Raw genomic sequence first — 26,473 nt, forward strand, 5'->3', positions numbered from 1 at the left:
TCATAAAAACATAAAAATATTCCAAGACAGGTGCATAATTATGTCCTAATCTCTCATTATAATTATCTCAGAGAGATTTTAAGAAAGTCTATGAAAATATAAAATCGTTACAGTGATAGAATAATCTAAATTATCCCGTTAATGCACCCATTACATACAAAACCAATGATGCAGTAACACCTGTACAGATAGACACCTAAACAGAAATACCTACTACCTTAAAGTAAGCCAGTTTTTCTGAATACACACACACACATACATGTTCTATGTAAATACAGAAGTAGCTTGCCTTAGGAAGAACTGAATACTCTTTTACGAAATTAGACTTTGTGTTTTAATAGGAAAACTAGCTGATTAAAATATAATAGCAACTAAGGTGAGTGAAAAACCAGTTTGAAATAAGAAAGAGAATTCGCTGAATAAAAACCAACTCTGTGGAGTTGCAAAAGCCATCTTTAAGGATACGGTCGGATGATTTTAGCAATCTGTCCCTATATTCAGTAGGTGTAATAAGTAGCTCTAAATTTAAAACTATTTATTACCATAAGGATCTCTAGAGATCATCTAGGCAAAGCCTGTCATTTAATATATGAGGAAAAAGCAGATCTGGGCAGTTAACTGACTTTGCCAAGAAGACAGTGAACACAGACCAAGGCTTGAACCTGGCTCTCCTCCTGATCCTGCTTCTCCCACTGCGACCAATTCTCAGCTGTGGGGAGGCGTGAGGGGGACGGTCCTCAGCAAGCTTGGCCGCCTGTTTTTGCAAATAAAATTTCATTGGAACACACTCATTTACTGCTTTTGTGCTACAAAGAAAGAGCTGAGTAGTTGTGAAAGACACCCGATGGCCTAAAATATTTACTCTCTGGTTCTTTACAGAAAAATGTTTGCTGACCCCTACATTAAAGGTTTCTTAGCATATAATGCTGAAGTTTCAGAACTTAAAACATAATAACCCATATTGTAACAAACCGTATTATAATAAATAGCATTAAAACCAGAACCACTACTGTGGTTATTACCTTAAATTACCTTAAAAGGGTTTAACTTCCCCATTCCCAAAATTGACTATTTGTCCATTTTCCATGTTTTGATATGCACATCTTTAAGAAAAGAAAAACTATAAAACTCAGAACCTCCCAAAGGAGAAATCAAGACCTGCTCATATAAACTGAAACAGAACTCATGTACATTCCTTTAATAGAGTACTTCTCATCTACATAAACATATTTATAGATCACTGGCTACTTGGGAGATAGCCTAGTAGATAAATCTAAACTAAGTGAATTAGAAATGCCAAACGTATGACAGAATATTTTAGAAAAAGTCAAATTTATACACAATTTTCCAGCAGAATATCTAAAGCACAGCAGAGAGACATCTATTTAAGTGTCAAAAGCATGTGCCCTATTAATCACTTGATTCATTAAATTTTTAGGTTTTACCTTTCTCCTCTCAGAAAAGGAAGTAAGCCTGGTTCCAGCTAACCCCGCTGGCAACAGATGCTCACACAACACAAAACGTAAACCTTAGGGAGACCTAGGTACGAAACATAATTTAAGCAAAGTGGTAGACTGCTCAGGGAAAACAAGTGTATTTACAGAAGGAAGAAGTCCCTACCGGACGCTAACAAATCAGTAAAAATTATGAACTCACTAGTTAGGACAGTATGGGATGGAGTTGTATATAGACACACTGTTCTCTTTTAGAGAGCTCTGGACTGTTCATTATAAAATGATGTAGAATGTACAAAAGGACTAAAAATTGCATCAAGAAAGGAAACTGAAGACATATATGTCAAATCAAAACACACATACACACAACGTGGGACTTAAATCAGAAGAAGACATGGGTTCAAACCCCTGAGTTGTCACCAACTGTTAGCACTGAGCAAGTCACTTTTCAGTGACTCACAGTCCTTCTAGGATTTAGTTAACTTTTTTATAAAATAAGAGAGGTAAGGTTCCTTCCAACCCCCCAATTAACATACTTGTAAGTAATCATTTATTAACTCACTGCCACGTGTCAAGAACCATACTAATGGCTTTAATTGTAAGTGGACTCAGAACAAGTGTCCTAGGAAAAAATAACACCTATCAAGCATCATTCTTTTAAACACATAAAGAGACATGAGATCGAGTTTAGCCTTTAAAAAAGAAATAAAACCTATTTTTCCAAACCAGACTCCATAAATTCTCTAACTAAACAATAACTGTAGTTTTTGTAAGGAATGAAGATAACACATACAGCTTTCCCTCTGATGTCAGGAATAAGACAAGGATGACCTCGATCACTGATTCACAAACCCGAAATAAAAAGAGCAATAAAATTAACCACAGAGATAAGATATTTGCAAACCCGTAACTGGAAAAGGACTAGTTTCCTCTATATATGTGTGTAAGTGTGTGTGTAGATTGTTACATATCAATAAGGGAAAGGTAAGTAATCCAATTTAACAATAGGCAAGAGATCTGAGTCAGAACTCCAAAAGGGGGATTCCAAATGGGCAATAAACATATGACACGGGCACTGGGTCTCATTAGTAATATAAGAAATGGACATGTAGAATACAATGAGATATCCTTACACACCCATCAGACTGCAAATAATAATACCTCTGACAATACCAAATGTTGTAAAGAATGTAGTGTGACCAGAATATATTTGGTATCACATTGGAAAATAGTTTGACGTTATGTAGTAAAGTTCAAGATACAGATACTTTGTGACCCAGCAAGTCCACTCCTAAGTATATCCTGAAGAAATACATGCTTAGGTGAATGTACAGAAGTGTTCAAAGCAGCACTATTTATAACAGCTAAAGCCTGGATATAATCCAAGTGTTTATCAACGATGGGATGCATAAAGTAAGGAACATATAAATAATGGAATACTACACGACAATTAACTGAGTAAACTATATCTATATAGAACATGATTAACCCTTACAAAAACAATGTTGACTGAAAAAAGCAAAACACAAAAGAACATTTGTGGCATCATTTCATTTGTATGTTCAAAAAACAGAGAAAAACAGTATTTTCTAAGTAATATTTCTATTATTTAGAAACACACACAGAGAAGGTAAATCTATTTCTAAAATGCAAGGAAATGATTATCTCTGGGGAGAAGAGAAGTGATTTAATTGGGAAGAGCTGGGGAGGGCGGCTTCTGGGGAGCTGGCCATGTTCTGTTTCCTGACTAGGTGGTAAATACATGGCTGGTCACTTCACATGTAAGTGTACATGCACAAGTGTGCATGCAAGTTGTACACCAGCCCAGCTCCTGGCAGATACCAGACAGCCAATAAAGCCAACTCTTACTTACTTGTGAGAATGATACTCTGACTACTGTTGCTATGATTTTCACTGCTATTACTGCTAATTTCTCCTCTAGATTATACATGCCCCCTGAAAGTATCAGCTCAGAGAGAACACAAAGAAAAACGCCTAATGTGAATGAAGCAAAGCTTGCTTGTGCTATCGTTCTTCCAGTTTCCCCACTGTTACGCTTGTAAATGTATCTTCCTCCTTACATAATCTACAGTATCCTGACCACGAAATTCTGACAGGAGCTGAAGCTTTTCCCTCTGGGTGATTATTCCTTCCACAAGGTTCCCACCATTGGCAACAGGAGTCCTGATCTCTGCAGGGTGAGCACGAATAACAGATGAAGTGTGAACTGGGTTTAATTAAAACCTAAGTACCAGACTTCTGTGGTGGCGCAGTGGATAAAGAATCCACCTGCCAATGCAGGGAACATGAGTTCGATCCCTGGTCTAGGAAGATCCCACATGCCGCGGAGCAACTGAGCCCGTGTGCTGCAACTAAGGAGCCCGCCTGCCACAACTAAGACCCGGTGCAACCAAATAAATTTATTTAAAAAAACAAAACAAAAAAAATACACAAAACCTAAGTGCCGAAGGGAAATGGTAACGGAAAAGTGCTGGATTCCTCACTGTTCACACGCCCTGAACTGCTCTTCTCAAGCTCCCAATCCAGAGACTGTTCCCAGGTAACCCTGGCGGCCCCTCTCCACAGCAGGCAACAGAAAGCAAGTGTTTACATGCAAGACTGTGAAATACACATGGTCACTACATCAAATGCTCACTATATTTGGATGGTAAATATTTTTTAAGAGAAAAAATAAATATATGATGTTTTAAAAGTGGTTAAATTTTACATCTTGCCAAGTACAACAATAAGGCATTATATAAACTCTGATATTTCCAACTTTTGGAAACAAAAGATAAAACCTACTAGTGATTTTTAAATTCCTTTGTAATCAAATAGGAAATTGTAAGAGATTTCACTTACAGCTTCTTACTGATGCATGCTGAAGAGAAAGTTTCCAGAGCAGAATTAAAGCTATTTAAGTAATCAGGCTATAATTACAACTTAATCACTCCTTTTAAAAAGTTTTATAATATTTAACATCTAAATTTAATTTGGTGAAAGTAAGAATCTAATTCAGTAAACAATCGTTAAAACAATTAGTGATATTCAAAAAAACTAACTTTAACTGAAAAGTACTTCAAAAGATATCTCAAAGAATTCCACTTAGCAAGTCTTCAGTATTTAACAAATTATTCAGAAATAAATTGCAGTTTATTAATTGTTCCGCATGACCTTGGGATCAAAACATTAACAGGAATTATGAGGGGGAAAACGTCAACAAATCAACGTACATGTATTTATCCTAAACATCTGATACCCACAAGAAACTGTGAGAAATACAAAGAAACCTAAGATTTATTAGTCCCCACCTGACTGATACATAATCTCAGGAAACAGAACATGAACATGGATGCATCTGTGTTAGACAAAGAAATTTATCTAACAATACAATTAAACAATAATATGAGGCAGGAAGTAATAAAATCAAATGTACCACAGTGTCACCAGAACTGTGAGGAAGGGAGAGAGCCTGTCTAGTTGGGGTGTTTAGAGGGGCTGGATGGACAAGGAGGAACGAGGAAGCCTAGATAAGAGGTGCGGAGAGGAAAGGGCACCCTTGGCCAGGCAGCTCAGTGCCCAGAGGGATGGCGAGCGTGCTCAGGGGGCAAGAGACAAGTCTGCCCGGTATGAAGGGCGGGGGGCGACTGCTCGGAGGGGGATGAAGGGCAGACGGTGGGTGTGTTTGGTTGCTACGTAAAGGACTAAGGAGCCTCGGGATACTCAGCACGTCTTAAATGCAGAAGGCATGTGTATAACTCTCTGAAGGTAGAGACTGTTCTAATAAACATGATGGGAAAAGAACCAGTAAATACTGACTCGTATACTTTAAATGGATGCACTTTGTCGTATGTAACTGATGCCTCCATAAAGTTGGTTATTAAAATTTCAACAATTAAAATCAAGGATGCTCCCTGTACTGACAATTCCCTTACTGTGCTTCCATTCTTGTATGAGGAAATGCATTCAAGCCAGGCCACCGTGTCTATTTAACCAAGCGCTTGACAGAAATCTAATGTTCTCTCTCCCTCTAGTAGGCCTCATCACTTCTATCCTGCTTATCACCGCAAAATAATCTTCCAGTAGAACCCTTCTGAATTAAATGCTGCCCACAGCCTTCCTCCAAAAAAGAATCAATCTGGACCTTAAGGTCCCCTACAATTTGAGCTCAATCTACCATTCTGGTCTTATTTTTCACTACTTTCTATACACAGACATAGATCTTTCTTCAAACTCCACTACTCACTTATTTTTCTAAAATGTACTTTGTCTATTTCCACTTTCCATGTCCTCAACATTCTCTCCACAGGATACACTCCTGCCTCACACTTTAATCCTTCCTACCTATACTTCAATCCCAGCTCAAGTGCTACCTTCAGCATGCAGTCTTTTCTGAAGGCCCCTGCAGGTATGTCCCCGCATCCTCTCAACTTTCGTTGAAGTCTGATTGTGCATGAAGCTAAAACCACCACTTCCTTATGTCAGGAATAATACTTGCCCTTGAGGAACTCACATGAATCTATACCCACACATATGTAGCCGATTACAAACCATACAGGACAAGCTAGACAGACATGCTTAGCACACAGTATTCATGCCACAAATACTTGTTGAAAGAATGATTATTTGCATATCATGAACACCCCAAAAGTCATTCATATATAACTATACAAATAAGGTCGTAATCTTTGTAGATTAAAAAAAAGAAGAAGAAATTTTACCTTTTCAGTTGTAAGAGGTTTTGCAGGCTTTTCTGGCTCCTTTTCTCTCTTTTTCTCTTCCTTTTTTTTTTCTTTTTCTTTCTAAAACATAGCCGAAAGTTTTGATAAGTTTACTTTTTAAAAAACGTTAGCTCTTAACACATTTTTATTTTATTAGTTTGAGTCATCATTAGAAAAGGGTACAAATAAGTATTCAATGATGACAATATCCAGTGATACTGAGATGTAAAAGCACAGCAAATTCATACTCTCATTGAGTATGTTGATAACACAATAAATAACTTTTCTAAAAAAGAAATTCATACAGAAGTGAGACAATTTAGAACTTCTTTGATATTTTAGAGTTTGTTTTAAAGAAATGAGACCTCTATTCAATAAATTCTCACTGCATCTTTACATAAGGTCAGGCTTTCTAACAGCAACCATAAAGTTGAAATTTGAATACAAAGAAAAAGCAAACTAACTGATGGAACAGAATTCTTTATCACACAGATGAAGACCAATTACAACCTGTAAACATGAGGAGAAAAGGGTAAAAACACTTTAATTTTTTAAAATAACACAAAACATTTTCAGTCTGTTACCACAGTGTTGTGATTTTTAAAAGTGCAAATACAATAATTTTCTCATGAAAAGAATGTTGGAGATAGTGCTTGGAGACCACAGCCAGCTGACTAGTTGGCATATTTAATCCAACCCAGTCTAGATAAACTATAAGGGTATTATAATGTTCACAATTTCCAAGTAGGTTGAAGTAGGATATAATAATAAAAACTTAAGGTCCATAAAGATGCCAAAAAAAGGAAAATGAAGTAAAGATTAAACAAAGAGCATTCATAAGGCATGTAGAGGGAAAAGACGCCTAGAAACCTAGAACTGGTGATACTGCAACTGAGTGCTGACCTAGCTCCCTGGCAGCAAACATGGAAGACAAACTGGTGAACCTAGAAAAGGCAGAATAATAAACACATGAAACTTAGTCAAAATGCCCAGAGGTCGCATTTTGCCTTGAAAAGGGTGTTTGACACCACCTCTCTCAAGAGTAGAATTTTTGCTATTTGTAAATCAAGAAAGCCAACACCCGGAATCTAGGCCATAACATAAGAGATATAATTAAAGGTCCTATGGGCCAGGCACTGTGATAAGCACCTTATTGTCTAACTTAATTTTTACAGTGGTGTTTGGTATTGTAAAATGGTAGTTCCTGAAACTTGGTTACTATATATCCAAATGATATAGTGAAACAGGAGACCTCCTGCAAAAGAAAACTGGAATAAATGTTCATGTCCTACAAGACAGAGAGAAGTACATCTTGGGTTCATTATAATGAAACTACACTTGAGTGATTTAATTAAAGATACGGTCTCTAGGGCTTCCCTGGTGGCGCAGTGGCTGAGAGTCCGCCTGCCGACGCAGGGGACACGGGTTCGTGCCCCGGTCCTGGAAGATCCCACGTGCTGCGGAGCGGCTGGGCCCGTGAGCCATGGCCGCTGAGCCTGTGCGTCGGAGCCTGTGCTCCACAACGGGAGAGGCCACAACAGTACCACGTACCACAGCCCACGTACCGCAAAAAAAAAAAAAAGTTGGGAGCATATATACTCTACCACATGTATGTATGTATTTATAAAGCACATATAGCACTCTATTATACACATTAGAGAACATACATAAAAATAGAAATTTTAAAAGGGTAAGAGAAAGAAAGCACGAAGACACATTCTAGTGGGCTGTCCTGTGGGGCTCCCCAGGGCCTAAATGCCATCAGGCACGATGATTAGCGCTCGGCTGGATCAGACCCCTGCTTTCTAGGACCTGGTGGCAGGCACCACGCAGCACAGACACGGCAACTGAGGGTTTCCACCCTCTGAACCAGGCGTCGCTGCCATCCTTCCACCTCCCCGCGGCCTCCTCCGCCCTCCTGTGGTGCTTCTTCCCTGGGCCTGCCTGACCTCTGACCCCTACAACACTGACCACTAAAGCCTGTTCACCTCCACCCATGCCCTTCTTGCTCCAAACTGTCCCCCGCTGTCCCGGGGACCTCCCCTCGCTCTGCTGACTCTTCAGTGCACCCAGCTTTCCACTCTCATGGCTGTCCCCGGGCTGCCGCCCCCGACCCCCTTCTCCGACCCAGATCTCTCCTCTGGCCTACGGGCCTGGGCATCCAAGCCCAGACCAGACACCCAGACGTCCCGCCGTCACCCGGCGTTTAATCCCGCCCCTCCCTGCTCTTTCCTCATACCCGCTCCTCCTCCTCAGCCCAGATCCCTTCTCACTGGACAGCGTCATCATCTACTGAGGTGCTTGGGCCTGAAGCCGGGAGTCATCCAGGCTCCCAAAGCGCCTCCACAGCCCACTGATCACAAGCCCCACAGACTCGACCTTCTCGAGATCTCTGACAGCTGCGCTCGCCCTTTCACTCCCTGTCTCCACTTTGGCACCCCTCTCACCATTTATTCATGGACCAGCGCAACAGGTCCTCAAGCCTTTCCACACCCATCAGCACGAAGCTGGCTCTCCAGAGACAGTGAAGCGGAGTGCTACGACCTGAAAATCCGATCTGGACTCTCCTTCTACCCCTGAAACTCATCAAAGGGCCAGGGAAACCGGCCAGCAGGCTCACAGGAGGACTCCTCTCCACCTCTCTTCCCGTCCCAGCGTGTCCCAGCCACGCCTTTCTCCCCGCAAATCCCCAATCATCCTGCTCTGCCCACAGGCTTTTTCCCACAAGATGCCTCCTCTGCTTGCACTGTGTCCTAGTCCTCACAACTAACGTTTATGAAGAGCGTAAGACGCATCAGAAGGACGCCTGCTGCACTCAGAGCAGCACCACGAGTGTGCGGCAATCGCAGCACACGTTCTGTCGCGCTGGAAACCTCTGTAAAGTTCTCTGTTTTCCTCTGTTAGATGGAAGCTGCTCCAGGGCAGGGAGACACACCTTGTTTACCTTTGTATCCCCCATGTCAAGCACACCATTTATCAAGGAGGAGACACAGAAACAGTGTGAGTTCAAAGGATGTCTCAAACTAATTCACTAAGGTCAGGAGGACAACAACAAAAAGATACACAGTCAAAAAAATTAAAAACCTTCAAATATTGGTAGGCATGACTTTAAAAATCCATAACGGTAGAGTACCATGCACCCTAACCACCCCTACCCCACACACATTCCAACAACCATCACTGATGACTCCACACTCCTACATTTCATCTATGTGATGGATATTATTGTTTAAAAAAAGAAACTTGACATTAACTTTCTTCAAGTGCTTATAATAACAGAATCATAGAAAGAAAACATTTTTAACCAAAACCCTTCCTAATAAATCAAAGAATTCAAGAGCAACTATAGAAAAGCTCCTTTAAGCATAAGGTGGTAATGGAAACAACAAAAAACTAATTGCTTATTAAATGTTGAGATATTACCTACGGTAACAATAAATTAGTCATTCTGAAATTAAATGCAGATTAAAACCCTGTGATCCTACCTGTGGCATAGAAAAGTATTCTTGTTGTATTTAACATTTTTAATACTGGAGACCATTCAAAACATCAACAACTATTACAGCAGCCCAAACGATGGCACATTTACCGCCGAGCGCTGTGGAATGAGGCTAAAACACTACCATACCTCCAATCTGTTCTTCTCCACAGCAGCTTGTAGAGAAGGAGAGGATACCAAAGGCTGAAGAGGAGCATCAGAGGAGGAAATCTGCGGAATGCAGACAGAAAGTCAGGAGAAAAAAACAAAAAGAAGATAATCAGAATTACAGGCACAGGAAGGAAACACACACTCGTGTATTTCAGAGATACAGAAGCACTCAGAAGTATGTGAAATGAAAATAATGCATCAAGAAAAAAGTCTTGCTTTCTAAATACTTCCCTGTGGAATTTCTGTAAGTAAAAGTATTTACTATAGAGGAGTGTATGACTTAAAATGGATTTCACATGACATAAAATATAAAATGCACTCAGGCAAGATCATCCCCCCGCCAAGTATGTGAAAAACAATTCAGCGTCTCTGGTGGTTCCCTTTCCATCAGCGTTACTGCCAAAGTGTTCATGCTCTGAGGCGTGAAGACACACCGTTCCAAGTGGCCGGGGAGCACGAGTGAGCTCTTGCTCTTACTGACTGTAACTGCTTCAAGGATGGAAAATAACACAGAGCTGAAACAGTAAAAGTCAACTCAAGTTTTAATCAGCTGTTTAAGAAAACAGAAAGAAGGATGGGAGAAAAAAGAGTGGATTAATGGAGCATAACAGCTGAGCAGCAGACAAGACTTAACGTGAAGCCACTCCTACACTTCCTTCCTTAAGCTCCATGCACACAGACACCATCTCCAGGGCTGCACTAGCTGAATTACCCCAAAGCACCATGAGACAGTTACATATGCAGCAAAGGCAATTTATACATGGAGACAATTTCATCTAAAAGCCTTTTCACACATCTTCCTACCCAATTCCTACATGCATAGTTCATCACTTTAATGTAAGCGTTATCTTTCCGCCCTCTTCACTGCCAAAATATAACTGAAATACGTTTACAAACTAGGTAGTAGATCTTTGGAGCCGTAAAACTGACATCTCTATATTGCCCTATCATACCAACAGTGCCTACGAGGAATCTTTAAAAATAAGAGGTGCGATTATAGAAAGGTCATTATGCAATGTCCAAATAACAGTGTGAGATGACAAGTCCTCATTCAAATCTGCTTGTTACTGAGTTAGTTACAGCTGTAATTCTTGACTCACAACCCAAACCCATTTTAACCTTTTTTTTTTACGCTTGGAATTTCATTTCTTATTATTTTTATTTTTACATCTTTATTGGAGTATAATTGCTTTACAATGGTGTGTTAGTTTCTGCTTTATAACGAAGTGAATCAGTTATACATATACATATGTTCCCATATCTCTTCCCTCTTGCGTCTCCCTCCCTCCCACCCTCCCTATCCCACCCCTCTAGGTGGTCACAAAGCACCGAGCTGATCTCCCTGTGCTATGCGGCTGCTTCCAACTAGCTATCTACCTTACGTTTGGTAGTGTATATATGTCTGTGCCACTCTCTCGCTTTGTCACAGCTTACCCTTCCCCCTCCCCATATCCTCAAGTCCGTTCTCTAGTAGGTCTGTGTCTTTATTCCTGTCTTACCCCTAGGTTCTTCATGACATTTTTTCCCCTTAAATTCCATATATATGTGTTAGCATACAGTATTTGTCTTTCTCTTTCTGACTTACTTCACTCTGTATGACAGACTCTAGGTCCATCCACCTCATTACAAATAGCTCAATTTCGTTTCTTTTTATGGCTGAGTAATATTCCATTGTATATATGTGCCACATCTTCTTTACCCATTCATCCGATGATGGACACTTAGGTTGTTTCCATCTCCGGGCTACTGTAAATAGAGCTGCAATGAACATTGTGGTACATGACTCTTTTTGAATTATGGTTTTCTCAGGGTATATGCCCAGTAGTGGGATTGCTGGGTCATATGGTAGTTCTATTTGTAGTTTTTTAAGGAACCTCCATACTGTTCTCCATAGTGGCTGTACCAATTCACATTCCCACCAGCAGTACAAGAGTGTTCCCTTTTCTCCACACCCTCTCCAGCATTTATTGTTTCTATATTTTCTGACTGGTGTGAGATGATATCTCATTGTAGTTTTGATTTGCATTTCTCTAATGATTAATGATATTGAGCATTCTTTCTTGTGTTTGTTGGCAATCTGTATATCTTCTGTGGAGAAATGTCTATTTAGGTCTTCTTCCCATTTTTGGATTGGGTTGTTTGTTTTTTGGTTATTAGCTGCATGAGCTGCTTGTAAATTTTGGAGATTAATCCTTTGTCAGTTGCTTCATTTGCAAATATTTTCTCCCATTCTGAGGGTTGTCTTTCCATCTTGTTTATGGTTTCCTTTGCTGTGCAAAAGCTTTGAAGTTTCATTAGGTCCCATTTGTTTATCTTTGTTTTTATTTCCATTTCTCTAGGAGGTGGGTCAAAAAGGATCTTGCTGTGATTTATGACATAGAGTGTTCTGCCTATGTTTTCCTCTAAGAGTTTGATAGTTTCTGACCTTACATTTAGGTCTTTAATCCACTTTGAGCTTATTTTTGTGTATGGTGTTAGGGAGTGTTCTAATCTCATACTTTTACATGTCCGTGTCCAGTTTTCCCAGCACCACTTAGTGAAGAGGCTGTCCTTTCTCCACTGTACGTTGCTGCCTCCTTTATCAAAGATAAGGTGACCATATGTGCATGGGTTTATCTCTGGGAAGCCCATAATCTTTAGGGGCGTTTTCCCCTGACACACTGTTAGCTCTGCTAAAAGTATGCAAACTAGCCATTCAGTAACTACTGACTGAAATTACACATAGAAGAAAATATTAAAAAAGACAAACTGTGCCTTAAAGCCCAGCTTCAAAGCTGGTTTATCCCACTGGACATTTACTTGCTAGAGCTATGTAGAAAACAAGAGATTAGAAAAAGCACATAAAATCACTTAAGATAATAACCTGTATCATAGAGACCACTTTTGCCCAAATTCATGTAAAAGCTGAACATAAAAATGTAAGAGAGGAATAGGGACACTTAATATGTCGAGTGTTACTAATTCAACGTAATTCACTGTAAAAGTGCTTGTTCTCCCTTCCAGAGGATGATAAACTGATTTGGCCACTTTTAAAATTCAGAAGGAGCAACATAAAACTATTCAATAAATATCAGTCATTTAACAAAGCATTTTAATGCAAAAATAAAAAAGCATTAATACTACGTTCCAGCTAGGAAGAAACAGAGATGCTTGTTCAGTAGGAAACACATCTGAAAAGTCAACAGACAAATCCACAGGTCAATGTGAACAGACTGGTGTACCCATAAATCAAACTACTATTGGCCAATAAAAAAGGGATGGTCTAATAGTACACATGAAATCAGGGGTGAATTTCAGAAACATGCTGAAAGAACCCAGACACCAAAGGGTAAACAGGGTATGATACCATTCATATGAAGCTCCAGCAGAGACAAGTACAATCTACCGTGGTAAAGAGCAGATCAGCGGCTGCCTGGGCCAGGGGTGGGAGGCCAGGGGCACAAAGCAACCTTCTGGAGTGAAAGGGTGAAAGGGTCTACACGCCCATCAACTGTGGTCGTGGTTACACAGAGTATTTATTTTCCAAAACTCACTGAACTATAACTTGAACTGTCTGCCTTTTATTGTATGTAAATTCTACCTCAGTAACATTGATTTTTTTAAAAGTCGATGAGCAGGGTAAGCTCCGTCACGCGAGCAAGGAATGAAGAAGTGGAGTCTACACGTCTTGCTTCGGCTGGAAGCAAGAGACACGGCAGAACAGAGAGATGGGGGAGAAGCAAAAGGCAGGTGGGAGGAGGAAAGAAAAAAACGCAGAGGCAAGAACAACCAGGCGCTGTGTGTTCCTTCCAAATCTCTCAAAAGCGCCGCCCACCACACCTGCACTAACCACCAGCAGGAACCCACCGGCCTCCAGCACCTGGATTAGCACTCCTCAAGGGTCTCCTTGCCCAAGTCTTGCTCTTCTGCAAACTGTGACGATAGCAGATGCAAAGGTGATCACCACCTAGCCCTACTTAGGAGGCTTGAACAGTTCACACACATTATACGAGGCCAGAGTCTAAACCCCTTAACTAGACCACAGGTCCTCTGCCTGTCCCCTCCTTCCCTGACCTGCGACCAGGCGTCTAGCCACACGCGACTCCTCTGGTGCCAGCGCTCCAGTCTCTGCCCCAGCCTCCAGGGGTCTCTGCTCCTGCTGCTTCCTCTGCGGGAAGCACCCATGCTCCCAGCGGGTCCCACCCGTCCTGACATGGCCTCCTCCAGGAAGTGTCCCTTCATCCTCCAGTCTCCTACAACGCTTCCCTCTGACAGACATGATCACGTGATGTCCAGTACAGAGGCGATTCCTTATCGGTATTCTTCGTTCATCTGAAGTTCTCTGAGACAGACGTTGTTTCTATTCTGTTCACCATCTCCAGCATGTGGCATTCAACAGGTCTCAATAAATTTTTTTTTAATTGACAAAAAGGAAACAGGAGGATGAGAGCATCTCAGAGGCACAACCAAAAGGAGGCCCCACGGCAGCAGTTGTCACTGTCCTCTGAAAGGGCACTGGCTTGCTCACATACTTCTCTGAAATCTCATGGAAGTTATCTATTGGGTTGGCCAAAAGATTCGTTCAGTTTTTTCTGCAAGATGGCTCTAGTAGCACTTAGTTGCCTTTAACTTCATTCAAAACAATTTTGTTAGATTGTACTCTGACAGCTGTCACATCAGTGTGCATTTAAAAAAACATCAAAATTGGTGAACTTTTGCATAACCATTTTAATACTGAAGATAGAAGAAAAAAAGCATCATTTTCGGCACATTATGCTTTATTATTTCAAGAAAGGTGAAAACGCAACTGAAACACAAAAAAAGATTTGTGCAGTGTATGGAGAAGGTGCTGTGACTGACTGAACATGTCAAAAAAGTGGTTTGTGAAATTTCATGCTGGAGATTTCTCACTGGACGATGCTCCACGGTTGTGTAGACCAGTTGAAGTTGACAGCAATCAAATCGAGACATTAATTGAGAACAACCAACATTATACCACGTGGGAGACAGCCAACATACTCAGAATATCCAGATCAAGTGTTGAAAATCATCTGCACCAGCTTGGTTATGTTCATCGCTTTGATGCTTGGGTTCCACGTAAGTTAATGGAAGAAAACCTTCGTGACCATATTTCTGCATGCCATTCCCTACTGAAATGTAATGAAAATGTTCCGTTTTTAAAACAAATTGTGATGGGCGATGAAAAGTGGATACTGTACAATAATGTGGAATGGAAGAGAGCGTGGGGCAAGGGAAATGAACCACCACCAACCACATCAAAGGCCAGTCTTCATCCAAAGAAGGTGATGTTGTGTTTATGGTGGGACTGGAAGGGAGTCCTCTATAATGAGCTCCTTCCAGAAAACCAAACGAATCATTCCAACAAGTACTGCTCCCAATTAGACCAACTGAAAGCAGCACTTGACGAAAAGCGTCCAGAATTAGTCAGCAGAAAACGCATAATCTTCCACCAGGATAACACAAGACCACATGTCTCTTTGATGACCAGGCAAAAACTGTTATAGCTTGGCTAGGAAGTTCTGATTCATCTGCTGTGTTCACCAGACATTGAACATTCAGATTTCCATTTATTTCGGTCTTTACAGAATTCTCTTAATGGAAAAAATCAATTCCCTGGAAGACTGTAAAAGGCATCTGGAACAGTCCTTTGCTCAAAAAGATAAAAAGTTTTTGGGAAGATGGAATTATGAAGTTGCCTAAAAAATGGCAGAAGGTAGTGGAACAGAAGGGTGAATACGTTGTTCAATAAAGTTCTTGGTGAAAATGACAAATGTGTCTTTTATTTTTACTTAAAAACCGAAGGCACTTTTTGGCCAACCCAATAATACACTCATTGTCAAATTCAGAATTTATTTTGTAACTAGATGATAATTCCATTTCACTGGATTCCAGTACTTTTATAGAGAGAGAGGACAAGACTTTGACCTTGAAAATGACGCTGGGAATTGGCGGCGCTGGCAAAGGCAGTCGTCATGTTTGACTGTCCCTCTATTCCCCACCCTTCTCTCCCCCACCCCCAGCCATGAGAGAACACACAGTGGGAACCCAGTAAAGATCTCCTTCGGGAATAGGAGCTAATGTCCTCCCTTCAATTATTCTTAAGACCAGAGGTTCTTCTCTAGGCCACCACCGAAGAAACTCCCAGAGCAATCCAAGTGTACAAAAGCACCTACTGCAAAAGGAAAACTGACCTGGTAAAATAGGTTTCCAACTACCACGTTCCAGGATAAGGTGAAAAAGTATCAAGTATTCTAAAAATACCAGTACGATTATTTGAAGGTAGTAAGGCAAAATGCTCATCTATCTTTTCAAGAAAAGATCACATTATTTTCTTGATGATTTTTTCTTTTTACTCTCTCACCTTTTTTTTTTTTTTTTTTTTTTGCGGTACGCGGGCCTCTCACTGTTGTGGCCTCTCCCGTTGCGGAGCACAGGCTCCGGACGCGCAGGCTCAGCAGCCATGGCTCACGGGCCCAGCCGCTCCACGGCATGTGGGATCTTCCCGGATTGGGGCACGAACCCGTGTCCCCTGCATCGGCAGGCGGACTCTCAACCACTGCGCCACCAGGGAAGCCCTCTCTCACCCTTTTTGACAGAATAATGTTATAATAAAAATCTGGTGCTCCAAAATGCTGAAAAATACCTTATGGATTCACTGCAAGCAATACATCACTTCAAACCCATTTTGGAAATTCTTGAATATATTTTCCAAGTGAAGATTTTATCACAGCAGTTCTCAAATGGGCTGTCTCATGACCTTTCAATATACTGTGAAGCTTAACTTTTTCAGGATTTGAGAAATCATTTAAAAAATATAGTTTCCAAAGCAAATTACCTTCCATGGTATGTGTTAGGTACAAAAGCTGAAAATACATTTACTGAACTAAAGTCATACAAAAGAAACCATCAATTAAACTCATCAGTAGAAGAGTTACAAGAGTTTTTGACAAGCTTAACTAAGTAACCATAGCCACCAGATATGTAGAAGCAGCCTGAATTTTAATATGCTAACTTTAAAATCATTGGATGTCACTAAGAAATGCAGAATTCTGGAGAAATTTCAAATAGAAGTCCTTTAATTGCCACATCAGTCGCCTGGCAGCCCATAATTTAAAAAGGGCTGACTAAACTGTGGCAGTATTAATCCAACAGAACTCAAGTCAATGGTGCCAACGGAGACACAGCCTCTCGGCAGCGTGTGACTGTGGCCATTCTGACCCTTCTCCGCCCCTGCGCTTGGACCCCTGTGCTCCTGCCCCCCTCCCTCCCCGCCAGGCGCTCCTCCCAGGAGCTTCTAGTTATTAAGCGCTCATGTGCCAGGCACTCAACAGAAATGCAGCAGGCCCTACCTTATTTAACTCCCGTAAGAATACTATCAAAAGTAGATACCATGATCATCCCTATTCCACAGAAGAGGAAACTAAAATTGTAACAAAAAGGAGTAAAAACAAAAGCCCAACTTGAAACTGCTATTTCAGGGTCATCGTACATCACCACCTGATCATTCATCGTCTAAGTTTCTCATCCCTATCAGGAAGGACATCTTAAAATTTATTGCAATTCACACTGTCTTAAAATTATTGCTCATTTATCTTAATGAATTATATAATCACCAGTTAACTGTAAACAGAGCTTAATGAAATTACTAGTGCTAGCTCTTTTATTATAATACAGTACAGAAACATTGTTTCCACAGTTTCTAAGTTGAAATAATGGATTTAATTTTACTTTTGTTGTACTAAACACTAGTCTTTATACATATATGTGTGTACATACGTATATACATACACACATATAAAACAAAATAAGTGAAAGTTTTCCTGGTTTTAAACTTTTATATAATACTCAATTATATGGCAACTGATTGGAATAGTAATTTCATGTGAAATTCAGACTGGAGAATTAAAACCTTTGTGCGATGCAGAGTCAAGCATGTACTCAAACTGAGTTCAAGAGGTTACTTGTGAGGGATGAGACGTGGCAAAGGAGGCAAGAAATATGTAAGATAAACTGAAACAAGAACAAGTGAGCGCTCATTTTACAGCTACCAACTCCCAACCACTATTAGCTGTTTTTCCAAGACAAAACGGAGCCAGTCAGGGGTAAGGGTTAAATAGTTAGGGTTACCTATATATTTTCCTGGTGCAACAGATTTTCTTTTTGATGATTATAATAGCAAATGAATCACGTGAGGATGGAAGTACGTGGTGGGGGAAGGGAGGGGGTCGGGGGAGGGAAAGAAGAGGCAGGGGAGGGGGGGAAGAGGAAGAGCGAGCGGGGAGGGGAACAGAGAAAAGGTGCTGCTGGAAAAGGGCAAACAATATGGCAGAGCTCAACCTCATCTGCTCGACACCTGCTAGATCTCCTAAGGACTCACCTGATCGGCGTCGCCAGCTGTGTTGCACCGCTACTTAACGGGGAGTGAGGGGCGCACAGACAGGACAAGTTCTGCACTCAGTGTTTCAAATGTCCCCTATCACTCATTCATTAAGGAACACCAGGGAGGGCCGACCCATTCTGCGTCCCCGTGGCAGGAGAATTCTAAGATGGCCACCAAAATTCCCACCCCTGGTTTACACACTCCGTATTTGAAAATGATTTCTTAAAATTTCATATGAAAATATATTACTTATGCTTTAAAGTTTGTCCTTTTCCCCCCACAATGCTGTAAGTAAACTTAATCTCATGGATGTGCTAAGCATCACTCCCAGTACTGTCAATTTTTACTGATCTTTCAAGAGATTTCCTCTCCTACACCCACCGTAAATGCAGCCTAAACTCTATCAAGGGTACCTTTGCTCCAAAATATACATTAATCATACTTTAGACATTGTTTTAAAAGATTTTTTTTAATGGTCAGAGACCATGTATTACAATATCCTTACTTTGTTCGTATTTGGTTGAAGTGTTTAGTATACTGCTTCTCCATATGGACTGAAAAGGAAAACCAGCTTATATGCAAAATGAGAGGAAATTATTGTCTCTAAATTGCCTGACAGATGAACTAGCCACACAATTAACTGGCTTATAGCTTTATTATTAATCTAGGAATCAAAGACTTAAAAAATGACTGCAGCAATAAAGATAATTAGCCTTAAACAGCATTTAACTGGGATAGGAAAATTTAATCAGAAAAGAAAAACTTAAAAAGGATCAGTGACATTACATATTTGATCACTACAGTAAGGTCTCAACTATTACTTGATAATACTTGATAATAACCAATTAAAATGCCATGTTTTAATAAACTTATATCTGGACAGATCCACCAAAGCCCTTAAAAGAAGACAGATTTTCCTTTTTCATTCATTTCCCGAATCTAGTAAAAATAATGATCTCTCCTCCATTTTTCAATTAGTGACTTTATCTTTTTGCAAATTTCATAAAATTAACTTAATTAAATGCCATTTAAGCAGTTATTAGACTCTTACATAGAATATGCTCCTTTCTGAATCAAGGGTTCTGCTTTGTGAAAGCTCATTAACATTATGTGACAAAAACTTCCAATATTCAAAATTTTTAAGTATGTAACTAGCACATTTTTACAATAAATAAACAGAGCTGTATCGTATGTTAAAAGTTCCAGATCTACTCAACAAGCATCAATTGGCAATAGAGATGAAGATTTTACTTACATTTGTAATAGCTATAGCATTTTTATCGTAGTATTTCTTCTTTTCATATTTATCTCTGATGAAAAATTCCACTGCTCTGAAAACAGATAACTTAAGGAAAAGCACGAGTTCAGTGACATGTACGCTCCCCTTGATTCATTCGTCTCCACAAAGCCTAGACTTTAAATTCAATTTTCCTACTCTCCAGTCTGTATTTTACTCACACACTATTTCTGCAACTAAATTCTGCAACCTACTTTTCTTTCTGCCAAAGAGTCTATCTCTTTCAGGAAATTTTCCCCACTCAACCTGATTCTAAAAAGAAAAGTAAGTAACCATATTTCTCAGTTCCACCACGCTCCACAGCCCTCTACCCTGACTCGGCTCTAAATTCACTTAATGTTCATTTTAGATTCTCAGTGTAAGTAAAGGAACTAACGCCCATGCAGTAACCACAGCGTACCAGACACTGTGTGCTGTGCACTGTCCATAGTTTTTTTTTTGGCTGTGCTGGGTCTTCGTTGCTGCGTGCGGGCTTTCTCTAGTTGCAGCAAGCGGGGGCTTCTCTTCATTGTGGAGCACGGGCTCAATTGCTCCTTGGCATGTGGGATCTTCCCGGACCAGGGCTCAAACCATGTCCCCTGCATTGGCAGGTGGATTCTTAACCACTGTGCCACCAGGGAAGTCCCTGTCCATAGTTTTTTCCTTTAATCCTTCCTCAACACTGTAATGTGCATATTATAATTTCCACATCATAGATGAAGAATCAGCAACTTGGAAAGATTAAACAATTGTGATTTCAATACTTATGTCCCTTCCACCACACATGGCTGCCTCTGATTGTATCAGAGAAGATTCTCTGTATATTAGAAGAACAGTGGCTATTTTTTTTCCTGCAAAGCTTCTAGAAACGGAGAAGTCAAGAAGCTAAAACCAAGGTGAGAACTATTCAATTTTCTGAAGTTGGGGGGACCAGCCCTACCTGTTGATAGGTGAGTTACTTCTAGTGGGATCCAATAGCCCTGAGTCACCTTACAGAGATGACTTCTCTTAGCAGTCCAACAACCATGGCTTTACCATATTGTACTAAAATGGGACTTCTTCCATCAGGGATTCGTAACTTTTTAATTTTTTAGTACCATGAACCTCTTTGATAGTCAAGTAAAGCCTGTGGAGATAGTGCTTTTAAATGCATAAAATAGTATAAATTGGGCACTGACTTAATAAAAACAAATAAAAGCCTTAAAAAAAAGGGACTTCCCTGGTGGCGCAGTGGTTAAGAATCCACCTGCCAATGCAGGGGACACAGGTTCAAGCCCTGCTCCGGGAAGTTCCCACATGCCATGGAGCAACTAAGCCCGTGCACCACAACTACTGAGCCTGTGCTCTAGAGCCCGCGAGCCACAACTTCTGAGCCCATGTGCCACAACTACTGAAGCCAGCACCCCTAGAGCCCATGCTCCGCAACAAGAAGCCACCGCAATGAGAAGCCCACACACCACAACGAAGAGTAGCCCCTGCTCACCACAACTAGTGAAAGCTCACACATAGCAACGAAGACCCGGCGCAGCCAAAATATAAATTAATTTTTTTGAAAAAGGAATGCACTTAAAAAAAAACCCTTAAAATAAATGCATAAAATAAAATACGCAGAATTACAAAGGAAATGAATTACACTGAAATACAATCTCTCTGTGGATCCCCAGGTTAAGACATCCTGTTCAAAGAAAAGTTACCTGAAGCAGTAAAACAATACATTTTCAGTCAAAAGCTCCTTATTAGAAATAAATAAAAGCTCTTTAAATTGACAGTTGAGGCCATAGGTAACAGAAAGAGTTGACAGACCACTATACAGTGGGTATTAAAAGAAAGCACTCCAAGGGGGCCAGGGAGGGCAAGTAAGGCAGAAAATCTAAACGTTCAATTTATTAAGTAAGCTGAATAACTGAAAGCCATTTTTAAAGATGGATTTTTATAAATTGAGTACGTGAAAGGTACTTTATCTCCTTCTGTCCTCGTAAACTATGAGGTAGGTGCCATTTTACAACTAAAACCAGGCAGAGAAAGTTTAAGAAGTTCTCTGGGATTCCACAGTACAAGGAACGGAGAGTTGTGATGATTCGAAACCAGAATGTCTGACTTCCATTTTTTTCAGAATGTTACTGGTCATCACAAGTTCATTTGTGAATCAGTCATTTATTTCTGCTAATGATAATAAATGCTTTCAAATCTAGAGAAGAAGGTTAAATGTGGAGAGTGCCTTTTACATTCAAGGTAGCCTTGCAGACTCTTTCAAGTGAAAGGCCCCAGAGCTGTCAGAGGCTGATTATTTATTTAGATATGTGAACATTCTGGCAGCCAGTACCAAAAAATTACCAAAACATCCCAAGATTTTCATAAAATGCAAGAATGTTATTTATTCCAACTATTTCACATGTAAATAAGCCAAATGTTAAGTTTGCACATGACTGTAAATCCATGTTCAATATTACATTATTCTATTTTTCTAACAGGAAAAAATGAAACAATCAAAAAAAACAGGCCCTTTGGATGAGGTGTGTGAATGCGGTGTATTGAGCAACTTTCACTGCAGAGACAACTATTTACCACCACAACAGGGAAGAGAAAACAGAATTTACTTAGACTGATGTCATTTCCACTCTAGATGATAGGAAATATGTTTACTGTTTTTAAAAATTGTATACTATTTTTTTTAAAGTAATTATATTTATTTCTAGATATAAATATTACATATAATATGCATATAGTTATTTCTTAACTAAGAAAAATTTGGAAATCTAAATTCTTTTTTTTTTAATTTATTTATTTATTTATTTTTGGCTGTGTTGGGTCTTCGTTTCTGTACAAGGGCTTCCTCTAGTTGCGGCAAGTGGGGGCCACTCTTTTTTTTGTTTTGTTTTGTTTTGTTTTTGTGGTACACGGGCCTCTCACTGTTGTGGCCTCTCCCATTGCGGAGCACAGGCTCCGGACGCGCAGGCTCAGCGGCCATGGCTCACGAGCCTAGCCGCTCCGCGGCATGTGGGATCTTCCCAGACTGGGGCACAAACCCGTGTCCCTGCATCAGCAGGCGGACTCTCAACCACTGCGCCACCAGGGAAGCCCAGGGGCCACTCTTCATCACAGTGTGCAGGCCTCTCACTATCACGGCCTCTCTTGTTGCAGAACACAGGCTCCAGACACGCAGGCTCAGTAGTTGTGGCTCACGGGCCTAGTTGCTCCGCAGCATGTGGGATCTTCCCAGACCAGGGCTCGAACCCATGTCCCCTGCATTGGCAGGCAGATTCTCAACCACTGTGCCACCAGGGAAGCCCCTAAATTCTTAAAGTATAATTTTTATGTTTAAATATCTGGGAGATGAACAACACTGATATTTTTCCTCCTTAAAGATAGAAACAACAGTCTATTTTGGATATTGTTTAAAGTGTACATATTTTTAAAATATTTACTCATTTATTTTGGCTGCACTGGGTCTTAGTTGCAGCATGTGGACTCTTAGTTGCGGCATGCACGTGGGATCTAGTTCCCGGAACAGAGATCGAACCCGGGTCCCCTGCATTGGGAGCGCGGGGTCTTAGCCACTGGACCACCAGGGAAGTCCCTCAAGTGTACTACATATTAAAGCCTGGAAAGATTTTAATACTCTCATTTATGAAATGTTTATGACAAAGGAAAGATTGTTGTTTATGACCAAAATTTAGTTTTAGGAAACTAATCATTAAGATTAAAAATAAAGCATATAAAATAATTTAACCACCATTGTAAAACTAAAATATTGAAAACTATGATGGTTTTATAAATACCGAATTTGAAAAAGGCAAACATTTTAAGTATACAATCTTTTGGAGTGAAAAACAATACTAACATCTGATGAAATGATATGTTGTGTGAATTTTCAGAAATGACAGATATCCGTGAAATCTTAATTTATACTTAGTGTATTTTAAATAAATAATTCAAATATAGCTGAGTCTGGTTACTGTTTATGATTTTTTTTTAAAAACCCTCTCAGAAATTATCTAAGCAGTAAGTAATTTTAAAAACTTATATGAGATGAAAGTTGATCTGTTTTTCAAGGACATAAAAAAATTAAAGCATCAAGACAGGACAACGTACTAGGATATTCCTCATTATTAACATAAAACATTGCTTTTTAAAAAACAAACAAAGCACACCACAAAGTGAACTTTTAAAACTCAATGGAGTCACCTGAGAAGAACTGTGATTCAGGGAACATGCCATATCCTTGGATGCTCTCAGGCCCTACACGGCTTCTTAGGTCAAGAATGTATCACATGTGGTGCTAGGGCTAGGATTCAAATCAAGGTATGCCTGACTCTAGAGTTTGGACTCTTCACACTATGTTATGGAAATATAATCAGAATATATGTATACATCTAGTTTTTATTATTTTCATTTATTTTGTATGAAGTGTTTGTCTTAAAATGTGATCAAACCAAAGAGATAATTGAGAGTGGCATATTTATTAGGTTGGATTTCCTGCCCTGCTGGCCTTTATAGTGGAAAGTCAAGCACTGATACGTGAAACTGTAAAATAGTAAGTCAGTAAAACATGGGACTATAGAAGACTAGAGCAGAGAGAAATAGGCGGAAAGCTTCCTGAAGGAAGCGAGACTTTTAACTGAATCCTGTACAGATACTGAGGTGTCTGGAAATCACCAAAATAGATAGGTAGAAGATTGTGAAAATATTTTAAAAGATGAATGAGTCACTGTCAGGAAGAAGTGAGGCAAATACACTAGCTCAGCATTTCTTTAAAAAAAAAAAAAAAAAAGAATGTATCACATGGTCCTCATGTATTTTTGTAAAACGTCCCAAAAGCAAGCCAATTCTTCACTGTTAATTCACCTAAAGAAACGCTGATTTATTCCCGGGGTCAGCAAACTTTTTCTTAAAGGGCCATATAGTAAATATTTTAGGTTCTGTGGGTCAGTTGGTCTATGCTGCAACTACTCACTTCTATATTTGTAGCTCCAAAGTAGCCACAGAAAACTGATAAATGGATGGGTATGGATATGTTCTAATAAAACTTTATTTACAAAAACAGGAGCTGGCTCATGGGCCTGTAGTCGCTGATGCTTGAATTCTATTCCAACTCTAGTGGGCCAAGAACAGCCCAGTTGGATTTAGAGAGGGTCTCTGTGTCTGCAAACTGCCACTGTAGACAATGTAAGGGATTTTCAAGGGAAACTTGACAATAATTTTGCATTATATGCTGATTATAGCACTAATTCTCAAAGAACATGGTCTCCAATGCACACCCTCATTTCTGGTACCAGTAGTGAAAACGACAATAATACTCCATATCTGACCAAGTTGTTGACAGTTTTGGGGATAATATAGATAAAGCCCTCAGCATAGTACCTCACAAACAGTAAGCATTCAGTAAATGAAGTTAGCTTTTATTTCTGTATAACTTGGTGTCAGTTGCCTCACCTTTAAAATGGCGATAACACCAAGACTCACCTCGCAGGATTCAACACGCTAGTGTGTGGCAAGACCTAAGAGCAGTGGGGGGCAGAGTGACTAATGTTTAACCCTCAGCTCTTACTATCCATCGCCGTGCTCTGACAGGCAGCTCTTTTCAACGCAGGGCCCACAGCAGAGGAGGAAACAGAAAACTGCCGAGTCAAGGCCAAGACGGCACGCCTGTCATCAACTTTAAACAGAGGAGCAAATGAGAAGCAGCAACAGAAGAACCAATAAATTTGAAGATCAGGGAATACTTATCTTCACTGTCCAGCATCCAGGTGCCATTTGAGACAAAAGGACTTATTATTGACAGAGATCAATAATACGACTCCTCCCCCCAAAAAGAAATAGAACAGTAATATTTTCAGCAAATCAAGGTAAGGAATATACCAACAACAACGCAAGTTTAGCTGGCTGATTTGGGATTTAGTACACAAACAACGGAATACCCCAGAATACCCCCCACGCCTTTGGTCACAAAACATTCAGCACGGCACCCTTCACTGTCCCAATCCTCAAAACTAACAGACAGCAAGCACTACAGAAGTCCAGAAAAATGTTCACATCACCATGTGTTTTATCTTTTCACATGTATTTATTTGTATTTTAAGATTTTTCCTTTCTTTAAACATGCCACTTAAAATACAAATTAATATCTATTCCCAAGAACAAAATGTTCCAGTTCCAGACACACAACACGGATAGCCCTAAAATTTTCAAAAGCTCCAAGGAGAAGCACCGCTGATTAGCTCTGGTGCACACCAGAACTCATGGAACTGAGGTAATTAAAGTTTTCAGATAAGATGAAAGATCCTAATGAAAAGCTATAATGTAAAGCTTTATCGCCTGTCATGCACTCGTACATGCCGCGTAGAATTAACCACACGCCACATGAAAAATTACACTTTCACAGCAGCGTCTGCCTAACTTTTGTAAACTGCAAAGCTTTTAAAAAGTAACAAGTCTTGTTAGGAATGCAGTGAGGTCCCATATTATGTGAGTTTTACTTGCCTCTAAGGATGGGACAACTATATTTAAATCAGTAAAAGTGCAGAGACGTTAGGCTTCTCAAAGAGCGCTGAGCTTTAGAATGATGGATGAAATAAAGAAGAAAAGGGGACTGGTTTAATAGTCTCCCTAATAATAGCTCCAAATCACAGTGTTTCATAATTAAAAGAAGGGATAAAAGTGACGTAGCTGTAATAACTAAGGTAAAAAACATTTTTAACATCTTTGTTGGAGTATAATTGCTTTACAATGGTGTGTTGGTTTCTGCTTTATAACGAAGTGAATCAACTATACATACACATATATCCCCATATCCCCTCCCTCTTGCATCTCCCTCCCTCCCACCCTCACCATCCCACACCTATAGGTGGTCACAAAGCACCGAGCTCATCTCCCTGTGCTGATCTCCCTGTGCTATGCGAGCCGATCTCCCTGTGCTATGTGGCTGCTTCCCACTAGCTATCTATTTTATATTTGGTAGTGTATACATGTCCATGCCACTCTCTCACTTCGTCA

The 26,473-nt window shown here is 40.1% G+C and overlaps 1 protein-coding gene across 4 annotated transcripts in view; it reads right to left on the reverse strand.

The window, feature by feature from the left end:
* The window catches only part of SMAP1 (small ArfGAP 1), a 163,113-nt gene that overhangs the window by 55,777 nt on the left and 80,863 nt on the right, over positions 1-26,473 (reverse strand). For 2 of the 4 annotated variants that reach the window (XM_079716955.1, XM_079716958.1), the window contains 3 exons: positions 19,460-19,535; positions 9,804-9,884; positions 6,176-6,256 (listed from right to left, as the gene is read on the reverse strand). In XM_079716955.1, coding sequence (XP_079573081.1) covers positions 6,176-6,256; positions 9,804-9,884; positions 19,460-19,535 — 238 coding nt within the window. The remainder of the gene's footprint in view (positions 1-6,175; positions 6,257-9,803; positions 9,885-19,459; positions 19,536-26,473) is intronic. The other 2 variants (XM_079716956.1, XM_079716957.1) reach the window with 2 other exon arrangements.

The sequence above is a fragment of the Hyperoodon ampullatus genome (genome assembly GCF_949752795.1).
Source record: "Hyperoodon ampullatus genome assembly, chromosome: 12".
NCBI lineage: Eukaryota > Metazoa > Chordata > Mammalia > Artiodactyla > Ziphiidae > Hyperoodon > Hyperoodon ampullatus.